Consider the following 24,332-nt stretch of genomic DNA (forward strand, 5'->3'; position numbering starts at 1 on the left):
CATGATCATAACAGTCCTTGTCACAGCACCACTATTCTAACTGCTGACCTGCCACCATTCGGTAATATATCATTATCATCGTATCATTAAGTTTTTCCATCCACAGCCTTATGGATTCAGAAACACTTAAATATTCCTCCTCTAAGGAAGTATCTACAGTTTTTGCAACATAGTTATCTGCTGTTATATTAGGACAATACTTTTGCCCATTCTATCTTAATACATGAAGAAAAGCAATAGATGCCCATTATCCTTCTTTAGGTGACCATATATCATTGCATCTCTACTTTTGATCTGCTGAGTCCAGTTGGAATGGCTGTTTGAGAACATGAGAACACTGTCATTGAAGCTATGCAACCAGAAGGTAGACAGATGGACAACTGCTTGTCAGGGACATTGAAAAATATTTTATCCAGCAGGTAGGAAGTTAGACTAAGAAGCTTGTACTCCCATATATATATATATGCATATCGGAACTGTGATGGGGATGACTGACACTGGCTGGCAGGAGCCCATTGACCCTTCTTCCCAACTTCATGTTCAGTGCTTTTAGGTTAGAAGTTTAAAATAAGGCATGTGAGAGTATTTTCACCATAGAATTAGGCAAATGTAATAAACCAGAGCTTTTTATTCTGGAAAGCTAGTTGTTAAACATTTACCAGCGTACCACTGTAACCTTTTATTATTCATAAAACTTAATAACCATGTAATATTGTTGATGATATTCCTCAGTTTGAGGTCCATTGTGATTTTTAGATCTTTTTCTACTTTAATTCTGTAACATTTGCTGCCAAGAAAGGAGAATACATCTCTGAATTTTCTTGTCTCACAGGGTTGTTTTTTAGGGACCGAAAAGATACCATTAGTGATGCCATGCCTGTTTATCCCTAGGAAGGAAAGTCAAGCGATTATTAGAGGAAAAGCTAGGCCAAAATTTCCATTTGAACTTTTTTTTATTTTTGCATTCACAGAGGCAGGGGGTGCCTCGTACTTTGAACATTGACACATTAAGAGCGGTTACATAGGTAAAAACTGAACGCAAGCTCTACAGGAGAGGATATTAAGCAAGATTTAAGAATCAAGGTGATCAACAAGAACATTAACCTTTTACTTTCCAGGAGAGATGGGAAGGCAGAAACAGAAGGTACTGGGGCACGATGAATTGAAGACTACGCCCTGAATGACCTCAGATTCTACAACCACCTGGGAGGTTTTGCTGGGCCAGTAGAATGTCATGTGATTATTACAAATTATTCCCTATTTTTCAGGAATTGGATGAAGTTACTTTTGAAAAAACCTAATTCCCTTGCCAGGCATTTGTTTCTCAGGAAAAAAACAATTCTACAGTAATCTATTCAATGAGTATTATGCCTATGCATTGTTTTGCAAATCACAAATGTAAAATAGATATTCTTTAAAGAGTACCTACTACATGTCAAGCAATGACCTTGAGGGATAAATACCATTATACCCATTTTAGTGATGAAAGAACTGAAACAAAAAAAGGTAAAGTAACTTATCAAAAGAAATATACCTAGGAAGTAGAGGGGATATGACTTGTACCCACAAAGGATGGTTAATTACTTCTCTATTCTTCAGTCTGAAAAATAATTTCAAACATGTACTGTATATATGTCCTGACTATTTTATGTACATCCTGTTAAAACTCAGAAGGATTGGTCAGCCAACCTACGAAATCCTGCAAGCTCTTCTAATCTCCCTTACACTCAATACAGTTAATAATTGGAAGACAGAATCAAGGTCTGCTTTGTTGATATCTCAATGAGTCTATGACAAGTTAAGAAGTTATAGATTGCTGTAAACAACAATGAAAAAAATTTTAAGAAAATAATTATGAGGGTGGAGCTTACATCTTCTCTATCACAGCTTTATGTATCTATTCCACCAGGGCAAGAAAACAATTACAAATAAAGGCAAACTGATGATTGAGTGGGGGTAGAGTGGGGTTGGATAGAGAAGGAACCAGGAATCAGAATAAATCCTCCAGTCGAATGATTGCCCCAGGAAAGTAAAAGCCCAAAGAATATTATGAAAGAACATCCTTAAATATTGGATATTCCTAGGAATTGTAGAAGACTGGAGATAGCATTCTACTCCTGGGTCTTCTAAAGAAAAACCAAATGCTCTCCTCATGAACATGTCCTAGGAGAGAAATGGACAATAACGACACTAAAGGAAGATTTGGGGGCAGTCCACTATTTTTTATGTATATTTATTTACTCAACACTAATTTTGTTGAGTTGCTATGTGTTAAACACAGTTTGGGGCATCATAGTACAAACAAAGAAAATCCCTATTTGCCCTCCTTGCTATCTATGAGGAGAGATGGACAATTTAGAAAGCTATGCAGGTGCTATGAGTACTGATTAGAGCAAGTATAAAGAGCTAGCACACGATAGAGATATCAAAACCTGCACAGCATGCTCAGGGAAGCCTAGCAGAGAAAACGACTTCTATGCTGAGTTCATGGAAGCTGAACATTACGAATTGAAGAGCACAAAGAAGTTGAATGTGGCTGAGAGACAGAATGCAGGAAGGTAGAGCAGAGTGCGGAGAGATAATGCTGAAACCCAAAGCAGACAGCAGGTCATGGAAGCTCCATGACACATTAGAAACGTCAGACTTTCCAGCCGGGCGCGGTGGCTCACGCCTGTAATCCCAGCACTTTCGGAGGCAGAGGCTGGCGGATCACAAGGTCAGGAAATCGAGATCATCCTGACTAACACAGTGAAACCCCGTCTCTACTAAAAATATAAAAAATCAGCGGGGCGTCGTGGCGGGCGCCTGTAGTCTCAACTACTCGGGAGGCTGAGGCAGGAGAATGGTGTGAACCCGGGAGGCGGAGCTTGCAGTGAGCCAAGATCGCGCCACTGCACTCCAGCCTGGGCAACAGAGCGAAACTCGGTCTCAAAAAAAAAAAAGGAAAAAAAAAATGTCAGACTTTCCTTGGAAAGCACTGAGAATTCTTTAAAAGTTTCAAGCAAGCGAATGGATGGCAAGATCAGATCTGCATTTACAAAGTTCAGAGATTGAAACACCGAAAAATGGCAAGCAAGCTAAGCGGCTGTTGCAGTTCTACAGGTGAAAAGTAATGGTAGCCCAGACTGGAGAAGGATTTGGGGAAGGAGAGAAGTAGAAAGACTCAAGAGCGATTTCTTAAGGAGAGAAAATTGAGCTGATAGGTGATTAATGCGGGAAATAAGATACAAGGATGAGTCCAGGTGACTCCATGTTTCAGGTTTAGACCAGCATTTGCCTCAGTGGGATTCTGAGCACCCAGAGAGAAACAGGTCTATAGAAAAAAAATCATAAATCCCATTTTGGCAAGTTGAGTTTTAAAGCAGCCACACTAAAAAGCTCAAAATAAACAAGTTAAATTAATTTTAGTAATATATTTAGCCCAATCTATCCCAAATATTATTTCAAAATGATCAATATAGAGAAATTATTGAGATATTTTACATTTTTTTTTCATATTAAATCTTCACTAAATGGTGGGTAATTCACTCTTATGGCACAACACAATTTGGACTAGGGGAGATCTAAAAAGAGCACACAAAATCCTATTGATAATATTGTCCTTGTTTCGTGTAATTATTTCTATACAGAAAAAAAAATTGTTTACCTAGGGTTTGGGATAGATAAATCCAAGAACTATGTGGGACATTTTATAATTATGGGACCCTGGAGAAAAACTGTCACTGGCATGTATGTCTGATATGAGGTCCTGACTTACACTGGCAGAACTAACACCACCCCTGTCTCACCAGGAACACTGAGGTTCATAGGCGGAAGTTGTAAGAAACAGAAGCTGGGAAAGGAACGCTATCCAGAATACCTGCGGGTTCTACAGAAAGCATGTTTTTAGAGCTGATGAGAGGGAAAACAATATAAGCAGCACTCATGCAGATCAAGCATACTGTCATTTTAACAAAAGATAAAGTAGACTCTGCCTTGTAGAGACTGGCAGTTTTTTCTTCACCCAAATATTAAATAGTGGGGCCAACTTCAAATATTTAAGTTCTTCTGTCAGCCCGGCTGTTGGCTTTGAGTCATAGGAATCAGTAAAACAGGAAGTGCCACAAAGGTAAGCACCGTCAGATTTAAGGCAGTGAGTGAGGGACAGGAACAGAAGTTTGCCAATGTCAAACAAATAACTTGTAGTGAAAATGGGCCAGAGAGGGGGCCTACCAAGGAAACACTCACACTCCAAGAGCTTGGTTCTTAGCTAAGCGGGAAGAGGATGTCTTGTTTATGTAGCTATGTAAAGCCTCACTCCCTGCCCTCTCCGGACCTCTTACTGAGGGAGGGAGGTAAGGGTTGAAAGTGAAGACAGCAGGGTGCTTATGCCATATTAGATCTCCATCAACATGCGACCCCAAAAGATCATGACTGTGGGAGCTTTGTAAATCAACCCGGGGTGCTTGCCCCGGGGCAAATAGCACAACAAATTAATCCTTTCTCCATGAAATGCAGCAAAGTTTGTATCTATGCTGAATTCAAATTGCTCATTAGCTCTGACATGTTCCTAATGAGGTTATAATGCTTTGGGACAAAGATCAAGTCACTGAACACAAATAGCTAGGGATAGAATCATAGAAAGATAAAATTAGAAGGACCTTAGAGGAGTGTCTCTCAGACTTTAATACGAATCACCTGGGCATTGTAATTCAGGACATCTGGGGCCCAGTCTGAGATTCTGCATTTCTTAAAAAATCCCTGGTGCTGCTGCTCCTGCTGGTCCATGGACAACACTTTGAGCAACAAGGCATTAGAGATCATTTAATTCAGTTGCCTCTCCTAGAAGTGAGAGCATCAGGGCCAAGAGACTTATAACTGGAAGCATGCTGAGACTTCCAGGTGGCTAATCAGGGTCAGTTGGGTATTTGTCCATAGACCTGTGAGTCAACCTGAAAATTTTAAATAGAATCTAAGGTGTAGAGTGATCAATCAGGCTAGCTGACTGAGGAAGTTTCCGGAACATGGAATTTTCCTTTTTAAAAGAAGAAAAAATCCAGGAAAACCAGGATACATTTTTCATCCTGCTAGACCCTTTTGAATCTACTTAGAATACAGCATCAGGATTATATTTTTCTTGACCTTGTCAGTTCCCAAGTGGTGGGATCATGACCTGCCACCAAGTCAAGCACCTTAATATCCTGTCCCAAAGATCTCAAAGAGCAAATGCTCAAACAAGTTTGAGGCTCTACAGAGCCTTCTAACATCACAGTGACAAGTGCCTCTCGAAGAGACAGCCTACCAGTAGATCTCAAAGTAAAGCATAATAAAGGACTATCAAGAACACACAGAAATAAATATTATATAAGCATATAATGTTCCTTTTAAGTACACAAATCTGTTTTCCTCATTTGATAAAATGCATGTAAGAAATAAATCACTAATTTTTATAACTCTCAAAACACTGATTTAAAACATCCTTGATAAAAACACTAAAATAATAAAAATTAGGCTGCATCCTTGAGAATGAAGAAAAAGTCATGCTCTGCACAATCAAAATGGTTAGAAATAAAAATAAATCCCCCATATGATTATTTTACTCACTGGAACTGGGCTCATAACGTTAGGTAGAATGTCTAGAAAGCAAAAATGAAAAATTTCCAGACTATTCAATGCTAGCAGTGCATTGCTAAGGTTTCCCAAACAGAATGCCAAAGTACTGATCCCATATGCATTCAAAATACAGAGTTAGTGCAATCCTAACCACAATGATTCTCACTCCCTGGAGTTTACTTGTTCAAGTAAGAGGCCAATGTGGTCTGACTGAATTACTTGACTTAATATTCATGGAGTTGGGACACTTAAGACAAAGGAAGAAAATAAGTGTGGCTAAATATATACAATGCATTTGAAATAAGTAAAAGACAGAACCCTAGACACTCAGCAATCATTACCTGGAAATTAAAGAGGGCAGGAGCAATCCTATTATGCATTATAAACAGCCCTGCTGCTGACTTAATGGTAGTTTGAGTAGCATAACCAAGGAGTCCCTGCTCCAATATTCATAGGAAATGTATTGTAGGAATCCAATAGTTCATGAAATTAACAAGGAAAATAAACTGGAGTGAAGCAACTTTGCAAGTAACAGGAGGCATCAGCAATTGCTTCCCCGGAGCATACTGAACACTTAAAAAGAGCTTGGGAAGAGCACATGTATATAAATGAGAATGGACATTATTAGAATTTTTTAATAATACTTTTAATTTAAATATATTTCAAACTCTCTGTTGGTTGTAAGTCTTTTAAAGAAGAAGTTATTAGCCCAAAATGTCAATAAGAGGTCACAGGCTATGAGATTTGGCCCAAAGATATTTGCAAATTAGCTGCCATTTGAGTCAGCTTAAAACTACCATACACTCACCACTAGGCAGCTATCAAAATTATTCCCATTTCACTTCTGTAGAGCTAAATACTTCAAATAATCTAGAAAACAATTTCCCTTCTATAAGTCTCAACAGCCAGAATAACAGATGCACGCTCATCAGCAAGCTAAAAAGTATAGTTAATTCCACTTACAAACCAATCGACATACGATGAAAAAGAACACCTCCTCCACAGGCACTGCCATGGACAACCCGACCAAAGCTTGCATTGACCAAACAAGAAGCTGAAAGGGTTTCCATAGAAGCAAGAATGTGACTTCTGTTTTTCCCAGACAGAGATCCATCCAAGTCTTCCAAAATTGCTGCATGAGGAAATGGAAATGCCACTAAGTTTGAAGAGTTTACGAACTTCAACTGGCTGGTCTTCACAGTAAATCCACCTACAAATTTGAAGACAGAAAGATTATTACACAATGGCACAAATAGCAACTAAATTCACTGGAGTAATGGTCTTAGGATTTAAATTGCATATTTATCCAGTTTTACAATTCACCTAATCATGCAAGAAAAAAAGTGTTTTCTGTAGTTGTCTTACAGTGAGTGTTTACTGTCTTCCAACCTCTGGTATGTGCTAGAGATACTAAGAGGTATAAGTGCAGCATTGGCCCTACCTTCATGCAGTCTATAGTCCACACTGTAGAACAGTGATTTTTCTATCAGGGTTGATTTTACCTTCCAAGAGACATATGACACTATTTTCAATCATTTTTGGCTGTCACAATTGGGGAGTTGGCAGTGCTACTGGCAGCTAGTAGGTAGAAACCAGAGATGCTGCTAAATATCCTACAATGCACAGGACAGTCCCCACAACAAAGGATTATCTCACCCAAAATGTCAATAGTGCCAAGGGTAAGAAACTCTGGTCTAGTGGGAAATAGAAACAGAAAACATTAATCTATTAATTACTTAGCACTAAAGATGCTATGGTTTAGTCTTCCAATCTTTCAGCTTTCATTCCTCTATGGTGAGTCTAACCCCTCCAATACCTCTTACTATGAGGTTTATACTTTAAACATTTACTTTCAAAAGCAAACTCAATTAATCACTTGGGCAAATAGTATTAGTAATACACTTTCTAAGTATTAGCTGTAGGGCCATACTTCTTGGCAGTCTTTCTCCAACACCACTGCCATGTGACTCATTGGTACTATCAGTCCAATTGCCTAGAAGGAAAGCATGGCAGTGATCTTCTAATTCACACACCCATGTCATTAAAAAAAGAAAACTGAGTACACATCTCCCAGTACATATACTACCATACCGTAATGTATTATGTACATTATAAAATATACAAAAAAGAAAATAAAATGAAAAAGATACAAATAGAGGCTCTAATGTTTTCATTCTGCAGCCCAATAGAGTACATGCAGTGAATCAATTCATGCATGAAAGGCTACACAATTGCACCTCTTGCAACTTCTGTATTTCATTTAATACCACAAACCACCTGCAGCTCTACGTTTCAGTCATGTTGGACTTCTTTGTGATTTCCCAAGCACAACTGGCTTTTTGGATTCTATTTTTTGTGTGTGTGTATACTGTTCCTAGAAATTCTTCCTTGCATATACCTTCTTGCAAACTTCTCTTCACCTTCCTAAACACTACTCAAGAATAACCTCTATGAGCTTTTGCCTGATTCCCTTCCTCAGCCCCTTCATTGACTTTGTTGGGTCCTCTATTACTGCGTTCATCATACTTTCTTACAACGATGGGCTTGGACGTTTATTTTAGTGCCTAGATCAAGAGTTCCTGGAGGACAGAAACTATGTGTTTTTTATATTTGCACCCTCTAGGTCCTTAAGCAGAGCCTGAAATAGACAGTATTTAAGCAAATGAAGAGAGGAGTTAGCCAATATTATTCAGTGAAAAGGGATTCGAGTTCATAGGAGTAGTGTGATTTTTTTTTCACTGTCTCATGAATGATATGAAATAGTCAAGATATTAAAGAATTGAGGAATTGTGATTGCAAGCACTTGTTATGAGGCATTTTTATTTCTATTATTATTTCTACAATCCTAAACTCAGATGCCACCCAAATAAAAACAATCTTTCATTCTGCCTACATAGGAAAAAAAAAGTGGAGACTTGTTGATTATTCATTTAATTAAAAAAACAAACAATTACCTAAATTGGTGATTCAAACCACAAGAGCATATTTAGTTGAATTACTTGGTTTGGCTGTTTACAATGATCAAATCAACTAGATTACTCTCTACCTCTTTCACCTTGGCCCATGAGTCCTCCAAGTTATTTCTTACCACCTCTGAGATGTGGTTAAAAAGTGGGCAAGAACTCCTATGGTTCCTTTGTGTATACATCAAGTCCTGGACTGTTGAAAACATTAAGTACCTGAACTTTGGCTCTTTTGAGGAAAGGTTGTATGCATGTTAGTTTACACCCAGTTATCTACCCATCTAACTCCATTCATTCATTTAATCAATAAACTGCCTGTCTACTAGGCATCTGGCTTTGTGCTAGGTACTAATAATTAAAACTGAGCAAGAAAGACATGATCTCTGCCTTTATGAAGGTCAGAGTCCAGCAGAGACATAGGACCATAATGATAGAACGTGATAGGCACCGTAATAGGAGGAGGACAGGGAGCTGCAGAAGCTGCACTGAGAGAACCTCCAGGATATCTTTTAGGAAATTTAAGCAACAGTTTCTACTGATGCAATCTTATAACTGAAAGAGATAATGATTCACAAAATATTTGCCACTATTTATAATACTGACTTGAATATTGGCCTATTTATCATCTGTTCTGTCTCTTCAAATAATTACCTTGTCCTCGGGAACAGTCTGAACAGGTTCTAATGGCCACACAGTTGATGAGATCAAAATTAACAAAGGTTGTGTTAGACACCATCAGTTCCCATCTTTTAGGAGTTTTAATCCCAGATGACATACACAGACTTCCCTGTGATTTAAAAGAAAAAAAGATGAAAGCAAAATAAGAAAACTGGACACATGAATACAATTCATAATGCATGAATAAAAACAAAGATAAAAAAGCGAGCTATCGACTAAGAGAAAATATTTGCCAATCACACATATGACAAATGACCTATATCCAGAATATAGAAAGAACTCTCAGATTTCAACAGTAAGAAAACAGACAATGCAATTCAAAAATTAGGGGAAAAAACCTTCAAAAGATAACTCAGAAAAGAAAATATACAGATAGTAAATAAGCACAGGAAAAAAAATGTTCAACATCATTATTCACTAGGGAAACACAAATTAAGATCACACTAAAATATACTATGCACCTATTAGAATGGATAAATAAAAATACAGTGACAATAGTAAGTGCTGATGAGGATGAGAAATAATTAAAACTCTCCTATGTTTCTAGTGGAATGCAAAATGAGACAGCCACTGTGGAAAAGTCTGGCAGTTTCTTATAAAGTTAAATATGCCCTTATATGACCTAGCAATTCAACTCCTAGGTATTTACCTTGGAGAAATGAAAACTTACATTTATATAAAAACCTGACACAAATGTCCTTAACAATTCCATTTATAATCACCGAATCTGGAAACAAGTCAAATGCACCTCAACAAATGAATGGATAAACAAACTGCATTACATCTATCTAATGGAATACTATTCATCAATAATAAGGAATGTAATATTGATACAAGCAACAAGTTAGATGAATCCCAATGGCATTCAGGAGTGAAGGAAGCCAGTCTCAAAAGGTTACATACTCTAGGACTCCATTTATATGACTGTTGAAAAGGCAAAACTATAGTGACAGAGAATACATTAGTGATCGCCAGTGGTTTAAAGTAAGAGGAGGCTGTGGCTACAAACATGGAGCAAGGAACTGGAATGGATGCAACTGTTCTGTGTCTTGATTGTGGTGATGGTAGTTACACAAATGTGTACATGTGTTAAAGCTCATAGAATTGTACATCAAAAAGTCAGTTTTGCTGTATATTAATATATTTTTAAAACTTTAACAAAAAGTCTGAAAAGAAAGAAACAATAAGTGTTTTCATGATTTTCCACAAAATCTCTTTGACAAACACTATCCAATCAAGTTGCTAGTGCCTCACTGTTCCATTGTTAAAAATAGTCTTACATTTGAGGATTACCAGAATTTTTTTCAATAGCTCCTAACATGAAAAATGATGAAACAATAAACAAATAGCAGAAAAGAAACCCAGTGGACACAAAGCTAGTCTAGAAATCAGAAGAAAACAAAAACTATAATTAATGGCCTCGGAGAAATAAGTATATTATATCCTTGAAACAAAGAGAAGCCTAAAATATTATTTTTAGAAAAAAAAATAGGAGAGTAGAAAAAGGAAATTCAATATCATAGAAAGTAGAACAAAAAGACAAAGAGATGGAAAATTAGTAAGAACATTAAGACGAGAAAAACATTCCAGGGGGCCCAATATTTAAATAATCATAGTTTCAAGGAAAAGAAGAAAATATAGGGGAAAGAATTATCAAAGAAATAATTAAAGAAAACTGTCCAGAAGGAAAGGATATAATTTTCCAGACTGAAAAGTCCCACTCAGTATCTAGTACAATGTTTAGAAAAAGAGCCACAGCAAAGTGCATCATATTGAAATTGCAAAACACCAGGGACAAGGACAAGTTCCTATGAGCTTTCAGAGAGAAAAAAATAAAAGGTTACATATAAAAACCCTGGAATCTGAGTATCTTTTTTTTTTTTTTTGAGACAGAGTCTCACTGTGTTGCCCTGTCTGGAGTGCAGTGGCGTGATTTTGGCCCACTGCAACCTCCGCTTTCCGGGTTGAAGTGATTCTCCTACTTCAGCCTCCTGAGTACCTGGGACTACAGGCACATGCCACCATATCTGGCTAATTTTTGTACTTTTAGTAGAGACAGGGTTTCGCCCTGTTGGCCAGGCTGGTCTCGAACTCCTGACCTCAGGTGATCCTCACACCTCGGCCTCCCAAACTGTTGGGATTATAGGTGTGAGCTGCTGCATCCTGCCCTAAATCTGAGTGTCTTAAAACTATTCAACCTCAAAAGCAGAAGGAGCTACAAGTTGATGGAATATTGCCTTCAAAATTTCAGTGCAAAATGAACTTCAACCTGGTATCCTATAACCAACAATCTGCTAATCTGCTAATAAAGGTAATAAAGCGGTCTCCATATATAGCTCAGAACTTTACCTTCCATTGTTTCCTTTTTTTTTTTTCTTTTCCGGAAAGTTACCTTAGGCTATGTTCAAACTGAGGAATTAAGTCAGAAAGGAGGAAGATGTACAAATCAGAAACAAGAGCTCCAATACTAGAGAGACAGGAAGGAAATCTCCAGGATAATGTTCTAGGGAGATTCCAAGACGGAGCTTTGAAACCCTTCTTATACATTGCTGGTGCAAGCATAAACACTCTGGATTGTTGCTTGGCATTATCCACTAAAGCTACACAATGACGCAGCAATTTTACAACTTGGCTTATATTCAACAGAAATGCATGTACATGAAGACCAGAAGGCATATAGAATAATGCTTATAGCATCATTATTTGTAAATAACCAAATTTACAAATGATGAAAACAATCAAATGTCCATTAATAGCTATATGCTTTAAAAAAATTGAGGTTGAGTCATAAAGTGGAATACTACCCAATGATTGGAAGAAGAAATACTTGTAACACAGAGAAACATGAATGAATCTCACAGATATAATGTTGTGCCAAAGAAGCCAGGTACAATAGAGTTACATGCTTTATGATTCCATTTACACAAAGTTCAAAACCAGGAGAAATTAATCTATATGGATAGAAGGCTGAATAATGCTTGCCCTTTGGCTAGGGAGTGTGGAGTGGGGTTGAATGGCGGGACATGAAGAGGCTTTAGAGGAGCTGATAACGTTCATTCCTTTATTATTAGTTTTTATTTTTTAGAGGCAAGATCTTTCTCTGGCAAAGTTCTATTTCTTGTTCTCAGTTGTATACATATACACGGTTGGTTTGCTTTGTAAAAATCCACTGAGCTATTCCCCTGTGATTTGTGTACGTTTCTCCATAAATGTTATATTTCCATGAAACATTGACCTTAAAAAGTAGGACAAATACTAGAGAAAGGTAACATATAAGAGGAAAGGGTAAGGAAAGAAGCTAAAGGAGTTTAATGTCCTTGTATTGCTTATGTAAAGTTTAACAGTGCTGATGTAATTTAGACTTTGTTAAGACAAGCAGGCACATTAAAAACTTAAGGCCAACAGCTAAAATAATCATAACAGAATGGATAACTTTCAAATGATTAAATATAAAAAGATGATATGCAAAACAAATCAAAATAGAAAAGAAGAAAAAAACAGAAACCAAAAACGGATTGCAAACTGAAAGCGCAAAATAAGATGGTAGAAATAAATGCAAATATATGGGAGACATCAGCATGTGGAAGGTAATTGAAACCACTAGAGAAAATGAGATTTCTCCCAGGGAGAGCTAGTATATTGAGAAGAAAAGGGGCCCTAGAACAGAATTTAGAGAAACAAAAAGATGAAAGGTCTAAATTGAAGAAGACAAATCCACAAGTGAAAATGGGAAATCACCCCTCGAGAAATAGGAGGAAGAATGAAGCAACTCCATCAGCATCTGTCTGAATAAGATATTTTTTAAAGTAGCATCATCTGCTCAAATTAATTATAATAACAACAAAGACAGCCATCCTACAGATACTTTGATAAGTCGGGTGACTGTCATTTAAATTAAAATTAGACTTTTTTTTAGTGTGAAAGGGTATGAGACAGAATGCTGGGACAATAGGTATAAACAAACTACCCACCCAAACTAGGATATACCGTCATGCTATAGCACATCTCTTTCTTGTATATTTAAGCTATTCTTACTGAAAATTATTCTATTCATCTCAATACAAAGGTAACATTGACTGTGAGAGTACCAATACATATACAGGTATGCTTAAAGGAAAAAAATTCCTTCTAATGATAAAAAGTTCTTCCAGAAAGTAATGTTTATTTTAGGATATGACTCACTGATAATTGTATGCCAGCAATTATATGTGAGTGTGTTAGTGGAAAGTCTAACAATGGACAGGCCAAATTCTTTAAAAGTCTTAATTCCTGGCTAGGGGCGGTGGCTCACGCCTGTAATCCCAGCACTTTGGGAGGCCGAGGCCGGCGGATCACGAGGTCACGAGATGGAGAGCAACCTGGCTAACATGGTGAAACCCCGTCTCTACTAAAAATACAAAAAATTAGCCAGGCGTGGTGGCGGGTGCCTGTAGTCCCAGCTATTCAGGAGACTGAGGCAGGAGAATGGCGGGAACCCGGGAGGCGGAGCTTGCAGTGAGGCAAGATGGCGCCACTGCACTCCGGCCTGGGCGACACAACGAGACTCCGTTTCAAAAAAAGGGTTAATTCCTAAAGGAATGGAAGGCACAAAAGATAGAGGCTAAAATCAGAGTCCCATAACCACAGAGGTCAGGCACCCTCTTTTCTTTCTTCTTTCTTTTTTTTCTTTTCCTTTTTTTTTTTTTTTTTGAACTGACGCCTGGCAACACAGTGGTTCCCAAATAAATCTGAAAAATAATGTGCTAAGTAAAGATTAATAGATGTTTTTTGCTTGTTCACTTTAATGCTAGAATTTCTCATAGCCTTTAGTATATTTTTTCAATGAACTTTATTCTGTATATTTGAGGTTTACAACATGATATTACAGGGTACACACAGGTTATAGTGAAGCAAATTAACATATTTGTCATTTCACATAGTTACTTTTCTGTGACAAGAGCAGCTAAAATCCACTTATTTAACAAAATTCCCTGACACAATACAATTTTATTATCTCTAATGCTTATGTTGTACATTACGTCTCTGGACTTGTTTGAGATTTTGGGAAATAGAGGGTACGGTAAACAGCACAGTATAAATGTAATTATAATCAAAGAATTTTCTTTTTCCAGACTCTATCCAAGGGCTAGCCTTTCATGAATAACACTTCAGGGAACATTGGTATGGGCACTAATAAATGTCCTTTGCCAAAGCCATTTTCCACGTGCAGTTGAAGAATATTTGACCAGGAGTGGGAGGATATCAGGGTGGTCCTAGCTCCACAATACTAGGCATGAACCTTAAACTGCCATTCAACTTTGCAAGCCTCCATTTTCCCCTAAATTCAAGAAGTTTAACCAGATCATCTCTTAGGTAATAGTTGGCTCTTTAATTATGTGGTTTTATGATTTGGATAACTAACCAGCATCTAGACATCCCCTAGAACAAAACTGTTTAACATTTTCCATCAGGGGACTCTTGTCCTGTACTTACTTAAGAGACTGAAAGGCCCTCAGCTGTACTACATTCCTAGTGAATCACACCCCAAGGGTGTGATTATTTTTGATTATCTCATGATAGGCACCCTTTTGTCATAATTTGTATCTTAATTTATGTCACTTTCCCATTAATTATGATGTCTATTTAACATCAATTAAGATACTGCAACATTAATTTACCAAGACAGTTGCTCAGTTTGCTGGGAATTTTGTTTTTAACATCTACTCTAAGGTTATTTATGGAAAAGTTAAGAACCTCTGATGTACTGCAGCATCACAGAATCTAAATCTGGGTACCATCCTCTCTTGAAAACTACACCGTCTGAAAAGAAGAATCATCGCTCAAGGTGGTAATCCTTTTAGAGGAAAAACAAAAACCCTGCCAGGTATTTGTCTCCTGAAAAGGATAGTTCAAAGGAGACTTTACTAAGAAAAGTTGAGCGTTAAATCCAAGAAAACATAGCTCCATAAGAAAATGACTTTTAAAATCTTCACATTTTTATCTATAGCTATGAAATAAATAATCTTCATTAGAAGTATAAGAATCAAAACTTATTTAAATTTCAATCAAATTAAGCACTCAGGAACAAACTGAAGAGAATATTCTTTCCTTGGCTCCCAAGAAATCTATGATTTTCATAATGATGTGATGACTAGTATGAATGTAGCTCTAATGAAAACAAGAACATAGAGGATCCATTATAGATCTGAAGCCTAAGAGACCAATGGCAGCCATGAACCTCCCCGAGGAACTAGTGCTTCCTACCTGGAAGTACTCTTTGCCCCGTCTGCATTCTTGTACCCTGAGAAGTCATCTAGAGTCTGATTTTTATCATGCAGAAATCCATACGTAGGCATATATTAGTGAATCACATACAAAATAATGAACTAGGCAAATCTGTTTTCATGATTTGACCTCTTTCTTTATGAGTAATAATTCTAAATTGCAAACAAAATTCTGTAAGCTACTTATGACTTTTGTGATTTATATATACTCATAACATTAAAGTCCTGTGTATATATGAGTTCTATTGTCAATATCACCACTATTACAAATAAAAAGCTCCTTTAACTTTTACCAATGAAATACAAGATTCACTAAAGAATGCTATTAAAATTGCATATCCTGGATCATCAGGAGGCCCAGCACATGTAATTTAGTTGTGATGGACAGCCTAAAACAACCACACTGAGGCACTTACCTTGTGGGCAAAATGACCAAGTAATAAGCTGTCAGTAACTGAAGTATTTGCATCACTTTCCAAGATGTCAATTCCAAAATCTCTGCATGAATAAACTGGAAGTTTTTCAGGCGAAGATTGCTACTTCTAAAAATCTATAAAATACAGCATGTTACAGCAAAGGTCTGAGGCTTGGTTTTTCTTGCAGACTTCCTGTAGTTTTTAAAATTACTGATTAAGTATAAAGAAGCATGCTATATTGCATTAAAGCACCTTTTGTCCATCAATGTCAGTACAGGTATCCTAAAGTTGCTGTGAGGTCAGCACTAATGAGTCTCCTTTGGTAACACCTCTTTGTACTCTTCATTTTTCCTCATAATAACCAATACATTTCAAAAATCAATGTGATTTCTCCACATATCTAAAATAAACTTGGAGTGGCCAAATCACACAAAGGTAACAAAGAAATCATCACACCCAAGAACTCTAGTGCTTAACATTTTCTGCAACGTATTATATATTAACCCATATTGTCAGAAGATTGCAAATATGAAATAAGTAGCTCAGCATGACTACAGATTCACAGTTATGTACATATATGTTTATGATAACCCAAACAGGGGTCATGTAACAACAAAATTAGGTTGGTAGAGTTGTAAGCTCCCTACTTGCTATGGTTTAAGCCTGTCCCCCAAAAAGCATGTTTTGGAAACTTAATCCCTGATGTAAGTGTTAGGAGGTGTGTAGGTCATGAATGGATTAGTGCTGATTACAAAAATCTTGGGGCTGTGAGTTCTATCACTTGCTTCTTCTTTGCCTTCTTTGCCTTTCTGCTATAGACTGATGCAGCAAGAAGGTCCTCAGTAGATGCTGGCCTCTCAATCTTGGATTTCCAAGCCTCCAGAATCATGAGCTAATAAATTTGTTTATTATAATTTACCCAAATGTTGTTTTTCTGTTACAGCAGCACAAAGGGACTAAGGCACCACTGGTCTGGGAGACAGAGTTGTGCTTATGTTTATGTCTTTGACCAATTTTTTGCTAATTTTATTTATTATTAATACATAATGATCCATTTTAATTTTTGTAAGTAGTATGAGGTAGGATACAACTTAATTCTTTTGTGTGTGACTATCTAGTTGTACAAGCATCATTTGTTGAAAAGACTATATTTCCCACATTGAACTGTCTTGGCATCCTTTGTCAAAAATCATGTTTATAGATGTATGGGTTTATCTCCGGACTCTCACTTCTATTTCATTGACATATATGTCTGTCTTTGGGCCCATATACCACACTGTCTTGATTATTGTTGCTTTGTAGCAAGTTTTAAAATAGGGAAGGATAAATCCTCTTACTTCATTCTTCTTTTTTGGTATAGTTCAAGGGAAGTTTACTTTTTAAATTTGCTGCTATTATGTTATTTAATTTCTGCCTTATTCTTCACTATAAAAGTGTAATTCCAAGAATATTTTTTATTATTTAAACTTTTTGATTGATCAAATTTGAGTGCACAAGAGTTCAAGCTGTAGTTCTGTATTTTTTTCCTTTACATTACAGGTTTAGCATTTCTGATTGCAGAACTTCAAAAAATGGCTTTAATAGCATCTTTTAATATTTTCATTTTACTAGATTATTACCTCTAGAACACGGCTATTCAAGAGCAGGGAGACAGAGTTTAAGCCCCTGCAGGTATAAATTACTTCGCTGCACAAGAAGGCACTCAACAAATGTTTCCACTAGATTTGTTACCCCTACAATATTAATAGTGTTCATGGGAAGCATTTTATAAAATTAAATGAGAACAAAACACTAAATACATTTTGGACTCCACCTGTTAGCTATCCTAATTATATATTTTTGGGCTTTCTTCATCCACAATTATCTTTCTTTTGTTGGATATATGAAATAAATGTTTGACTTCCTTATTGTGACATTATTATATGTTTGTATTCTATTTCCTGGAACCTCTACAAATGTATTTCTTCATCTATATATCTTATGCTCCAGATTTCTAGGCAGAGACAAAGTGCATGTAATTTTGTCTGTATTGCATCAAATAGTGGCCCTGAATAATTTTTATACGTTGCTGTTAATGGTGAGCATGCAAAGCTTCCTTATAAGAAAATCACTGGGCAAATGAAGAGTAAATGATTGAACCTTTTCTTTTCCTTTAAGAAAAAAATAGAAAAAAATTTAGCTTATTGACTAAAGTAAGAATAGTATATTGAGCTAGAAATGTTTGTGTTCCAATGACAAACAGTGCTTTTTCTTAAGACTGGGGCATGTATTCTTCAGGATATTGGGACATCAAACGCACAACTTCTGGAGTTTAAATTCTGCACTTGGTTGTACTACTAACCAATTGTGTGACCTTTGACAAGTCCCTTCCCTTTCTTAGCCTTAATTTCTATCTCTAAGTAGGGATGGAAGGAAGGAATAGGTAACTTCTATGATCTCTCCTGATTATAAATCTCTCTGATTCTGTTGTTCTGTACTAGGATTTCCAAAAAACACACAATGGAGAAAATGACCTAACCCTGGAGTAGTGACTAGGAATTTGTTTAACAGCTATTCTACAAGCAACTATGATGCATTGGTGCTTTAAAATTGTGATAGCACAGCAATGCTCCCCTTAAGAGCAAGTCATTCCCATTTAAGTAGATATGCATAATGAATTGCTATGAGAAAACAAGTGACAGTTGTAATTTAAAAAACAGCAACAATAACAACAACAAAAAAACTTACCTGGGCACCACCTGCACTTTCCCAAACTGTGAAGCTCTGGAACAGGGTGGTGCCAGTGACTTTATCCCAAGGTGGTTGAAATTTAGGGTATACAAAGAGACCATACCTAAAAAGTGAAACAAACAATGAAATTAAGCCAATTTTTATGTTTCTAACTTCCTACTTTTTCTTATTGAAAAATACAAAGTAAAAGTAATGTATTAGGGAGAGTGAAGGTACGTAGAACCTGTGACCCTCCCCCTGACTGTTCTTGCCCATCCCTCAGCCCTCCCACTTTTACCCTCTGTGACCTACTCCTGAATCCCAACAAAATGCAGATTACTCCAGAGCCCAAGCCCACCAGCCTCCCAGGGGTTCTGCATATTTTTGGAAGTTTAATTGCTCTCTCTATTGAATTCTCTCTGGCCACAAAAGGTACATTCTGTCCTTCTGCCTTTTCAGGTGACTCTCTTCTCTTTGCCATCAAACCGTTATGAACTGGAAAATAATGCTAACACAATTATATACAAAAGCCAAGACATGGAGGCAGCCAAGATGTCCATCAATAGGTTAATGGCTGGGGAAAATGTGGTATATACTTGCAATGGAATATTATTCAGCCTTTAAAGAGAAGGAAATCCTGCCATTTGTGACAATGCAGATAAACCTGGGGGACACTGTGCTGGGTGAGGTAAGCCAGACACAGAAGAGCAATAGTACATCATATCACTTAAATGAGAAATCTAAAATATTCAAACTTATAGAAGCAGAGAGCAGAATGGTGGTTGGCAGGGGCTGGGAGGAGGGGAAAATTGGAAGTATTAGTCAAAGGGTACAAAGTTTCAACTATGCAAAATGAATAAGTCCTAGAGATATACTGTACAGCAAAATGCCAAAGCATACAATACAGCAAAATTAACAATACTGTATTCTATATTTAAAATTTTGCTAAGAGGTCAGATTTTGTGTCAAATGTTCTTACAGTAATAATAGTAATTCAAATAAAGAGGGCTGGAGGAAAGAGGTGATAGATATGTTTGCATAGATGGTGATGATGGTTTCAGGGGTGTATACTTATCTCCAAACTCATCAAGTTGTATACATTAAATACGAACAGCTTTTTGTGTGTCAATTATACCTCAAAAAAGCGGCTTCAGAAAATACACAGGAACATCACCAAATCTTGAACAAATGCCAAAAGTGCTCTCATTGTGAGCATTCTACAGAAAAATGTGAAATCATAAGACTTACAGCCAAAATATAGATGAATTCCCCCAAAGTTACCTGGTACAAGAATGTGCAATGTTCTGACTGAAGGAAAGAAGTGGAGCTTGTGATGTTTGGTTGGTCACGAGATGGAAAAAGTAGCCATAGCCAGCACCACACACTCTGTTCCCCTACAGAAATTAGGGAGAGTTAAAAAATAGTTACCCCATGTATGATAAGGTTGCTGGAAAGAAAGACTCTTGTTTGTACTCATCCCACTTTTATATTCACTTTCTGCCAAAGTACATTAAAACTCTATTATAGACTCATTTATTGTTTTTTTCCTTTTGGGAACAAAAATATTGATATGGTTTGGATCTGTCCCCCTGCCCATATTTCATGTTGAATTGCAATCCTCAGTATTGGAGGTAGGGCCTGGTGGGAGGTGATTGGATCATGGGGTCAGTTTCTCGTGAATGGTTTAGCACTGTCCCCCTTGGTACTGTTCTCACCACAGTGAGTTCTCATGAGATCTGGTAGTTTAGAAGTGTACAGCACCTTGTGACCCCCACCTTGTCTTGCTTCTGTTCCTGCCATGTAAGGTGCCTGCTCCTGCTTTGCCTTCTGCTGTGAGTAAAGGCTCCCTGAGACCTGAGACCTCCCCTGAAATTGATGCTTCCATGTTTCCTGTATAGCCTGCAGAACCATGAGCCAATTAAATCTCTTTTCTTTATAAGTTACCCAGCCTCAGGTATTTCTTTATAGCAATACGAGAATGAACTAATAAAAATATTGTCATTCTTCTTCCTTCAGCCAGCTCAACTAGACTGCAATTTGCCCATCTTAATAACTGGTTTCTCATGTTCAAGCCTCCTTCTATGTTCCCACAGTGAGTTTACTTATGACATCTAAGATTCTACTCTTTGGTGAATGGAAGAGTATATGGTAGCTCTCCAAGGCAAAGGTGTACCTTGAAGTCAAGCCCACACAATGTGTTCTCTCTGGATCTTTGAACAAATCAATGATTTGTCTATGGGCTGAAGGCCGCATGATTTGACCAGTCATGACTTAGTTCCAAGACAAAGTGACTGATTTCAAATAAAGCTCTAATCTCTTCGAAGTGCTCTTGTCCTGAATAGACTATTAATTCACCTTGATATTTCTTTATAGGTCTTACTATCTAAATAATTTCATGTATTTTATGTGTTCATATAAAATCTGACTTCCATATGAGTTTGGGGATCTAATTCTGATCAAAATGAACACAATGAGGTTATCTTTATAAATTCAATGAAGTACCTACAATATGTTCATCCCTATGCAATATAGTCTTAAGACAGAGTAAAAAACTAACTTCCTAAAGGTTTAAGACTGCATACAGGTGTATTTTTTTTTTTTTTTGGCCTACCCAATGTTCACATTTTTTGTTTCCAACATGTTCAAACCAAGAGACTTAATAAAAAATTCAGACTTTCAGCTTTTCTGAGCCCAAATTCCTGTGAGGTAGCTACGGGTCAGCTGAAGATAAGAAGGGCCTGCCTTCTTGGACTATGGATCATTTTTCCACAGTCCTCACCCTTCCTGTTTCACTCATTTATGATGCCTGCCTAGTCTCTGCAGTATTTGAATTTGCAACCTCAACTACAGGCAACATAGTAAATAACATGTTGGCTATTCTATGAAAGTTTCTATTTCTGCTTTCCTGAATCACATCTGAGTTCTCTCAGTATCACACTCTCACATCTCAAGGATCCCAAGCCTTCTCTTTACCATTAAGGAGAAAGAACTCTGACAAAAATCAGGGGCCCTATTAGGCTGCTACACTGCAGTGATGCTATTAGTGGGAGGAACAAAGGGCCAATCGATCAAGCCATGAGACTACTTCCTATGTGCCCACGTGCATCTGACCTCTCTCAGCCTGAGTGGCTGTCCAAAGCCAAGATGCCCATGTCTGCCTGGAGAACAGAAGTTAAGGAACAGGCTGCTGAGGCATAAGCCCTGGGCTACATGGATGAAGGGAGTCTCCAATGCTCCCACATGATTCATCCCTGATCACCTGGGGGTCTTCCATGGCCTGGCTGGTGAGAGACAAGGAATGCCTGGATCGTCCTCCTTGAAAGTCACTCAATCCCGGGAACACAAATTATGGGGCTTGGAGATCTCATCCTGAACACTGGCAGCAGGGTCACAGTAAAGAGAATGGGGAGTCATAAGGACTGTGACACTGTGCCACTCAACAAGACATTAAATGCCTTTCTTTAAAAAACAATACTTCAGTGCAGCCCTCTATGCAGGGCTCCGTGGGGACTATGCTGTGAGCATCGCCTTGGAATAGTTTCTTAAACTTTAGTGTGCAGCCTGGTAGAGTTGTCATATTTAGCAAATAAAAACACAGAGTGCCCAGTGAAATTTAAACTTCAGATAAAAAATAAAATATTTTGATATAAGTATGTCCCAAACACCATCTGAAATTTAAATTTGACCAGATATGCTGTATTTTATCAAGCAGCCTTTACCTGGGGGTATATTAGCCAAAGATTTTCAGATATTCTGACTTAGTAGGGGGGTGATGAGGAAGGGATGAGGGACAGTATTCTGTACTCTTGGGTATCACAGGGTGCTCCAATAGGTCTGCTGCAGGTGATATTTTGACCCCATTTTGAGAACTGCCTCTCTAGAGGTGATTGAGAGAGTAACGCTAAGGGTTACTAACATTCCTAGGAGACATTAAAAGAGGAGAGAAACACTAGAAAAACCATTTCCTGGTGAAGCGTTTGGCCATGAGTTGCTTTGGGAACCCACTGCAAATGGAAGCCATTGCTGAAAACTGAAGGAGGATAGAGACCTAGAAATCAGGGGGAGAATCCATTGCTAGGTACCCAGCAAAAGCATTGCCCAGCTCAGTGCAAGTTATACTTAGGTTGGATTTTTTTCTTTTCCTTAGAAGTATGTATTTTTTGAAGTCATGATGGAATAGAATAATAACACTCACAGCAAAAATCTACAGAGAAGGCACTACACTCCAGGTACTGGATTTTTGAGTCTCATTTATTTTTACGAAAGTTTTGTGAGTTTTGTATTATTATTACAGTTTCATAGCAAAGAAACTGAAGCTCAGAGATGTTGAGTAACTTTCCCAAAGTCACAGAGCAAATAGTTGTCAGAGCCAGCTCCATCCAAGTCCAAGCCTGGAAAAGTTAGAGACTAGAGTAGAGAAATGAAGGTAGGACCCAAAGGCAGGATGCCCAATAATAGGAGGCAAGTGAAGAAACATGAACAAGAGAGTACAAGGCAAAGTCTTGTCACCAGGTCACGGGCAGAACAGGGATTTGCTGTGGCCTCCCCAGTAGTGGAGACAACATATTGAACAACATCCTTTGCAGAAGTCAGTGTATCATGGACATTCAAGCAAGGGAAATTCCAGACAGAAATTAACTGTCCAAGTAAGCCAGCTCCCAGAGGTGTGCATCTATAGTCACCAGAAAAAAAAAAAAAAGTGAATTAATCCTTAAGGCACCGGGGGTAGTGTTTGATTCCTCCAAATCTGGAGAGCATTTTGCAGGCCAGATTTAACTAAAGAGTTGCTCTTTCCACACCCCAAATCCAGAGAATGTAAAATCCTTCTCATTCTCACCACACGGGGAAAAAAGCATGCACAGCTTAGAGTGCACAGAGAGATACATGGGTAGGGGTGTGGGACATTTCCCAAGAGTAGGAAGAAGACATGACATTTTGAAGAGTACATTTAAGGAGGACGAGGGTTCTGAAATTTCAGCATTATGGAGATCAAGTGTTATTAAGGCTCAGACACGTTGATGAGGACTGGCTTCTGACACAGGAATTTTGAGCAATGACAGATGAAAAGACTGAGATTATCTGCAGTTGTCATCTACTATCGGTGCAGACAATAGGGCTATGGACTGGATGCAGACAAAGGTTAGAATTTAATGAGGAAGTTCTGACCTATCCAAGGACAGGGTCTTGCACTAGCCTTTCACACAGCTTGGGAAGTGTTACTACATTTTCAGCAAGGATGGATTGAGAGTGAAGACTCCATACCCTTTTACCTGTAGCTATTCTGTGTTTCTTTATCTTTAGACTAAGTAAACTCATTTCATCCTATGGCTTCAGTCATTCTAGACTAATATTTTTATTGACTTTAATTTCCAAATGAAAGGACTTTGGGTGGTTTTTTTTTTCCTTTTTTCTTTTCTCTTTTTTATTTTTTATTTTTTTTGAGATAGAGTTTCACTCTTGTTGCCCAGGCTGGAGTGCAATGGCACGATCTTGGCTCACCACAACCTCCGCCTCCCGGGTTCAAGCGATTTTCCTGCCAAAGCCTTCTGAGTAGCTGGGATTACAGGCATGCACCATCATGCCCGGCTAATTTATATTTTCAGTAGAGATGGGGTTTCTCCATGTTGGTCAAGCTGTTTTTTTTTTTTTTTTTTTTTTTTTTTTTTTATTATACTTTAAGTTCCAGGGTACATGTGCATAACGTTTATATC

At 37.7% G+C, this 24,332-nt stretch overlaps 1 protein-coding gene across 1 annotated transcript in view; it reads right to left on the minus strand.

Annotated features, from left to right (window-relative positions):
- PKHD1 (PKHD1 ciliary IPT domain containing fibrocystin/polyductin) overlaps positions 1-24,332 on the minus strand; it is a 477,374-nt gene that overhangs the window by 249,656 nt on the left and 203,386 nt on the right. Inside the window, 6 exon segments of the mRNA XM_033217424.1 lie at positions 6,556-6,802; positions 9,207-9,342; positions 15,913-16,010; positions 16,013-16,046; positions 18,640-18,745; positions 19,903-20,015. Of these exon segments, the coding sequence (XP_033073315.1) occupies positions 6,556-6,802; positions 9,207-9,342; positions 15,913-16,010; positions 16,013-16,046; positions 18,640-18,745; positions 19,903-20,015 (734 nt within the window).

Source organism: Trachypithecus francoisi, unplaced genomic scaffold, assembly GCF_009764315.1.
Source record: "Trachypithecus francoisi isolate TF-2019V2 unplaced genomic scaffold, Tfra_2.0 Lachesis_group10, whole genome shotgun sequence".
Lineage (NCBI taxonomy): Eukaryota > Metazoa > Chordata > Mammalia > Primates > Cercopithecidae > Trachypithecus > Trachypithecus francoisi.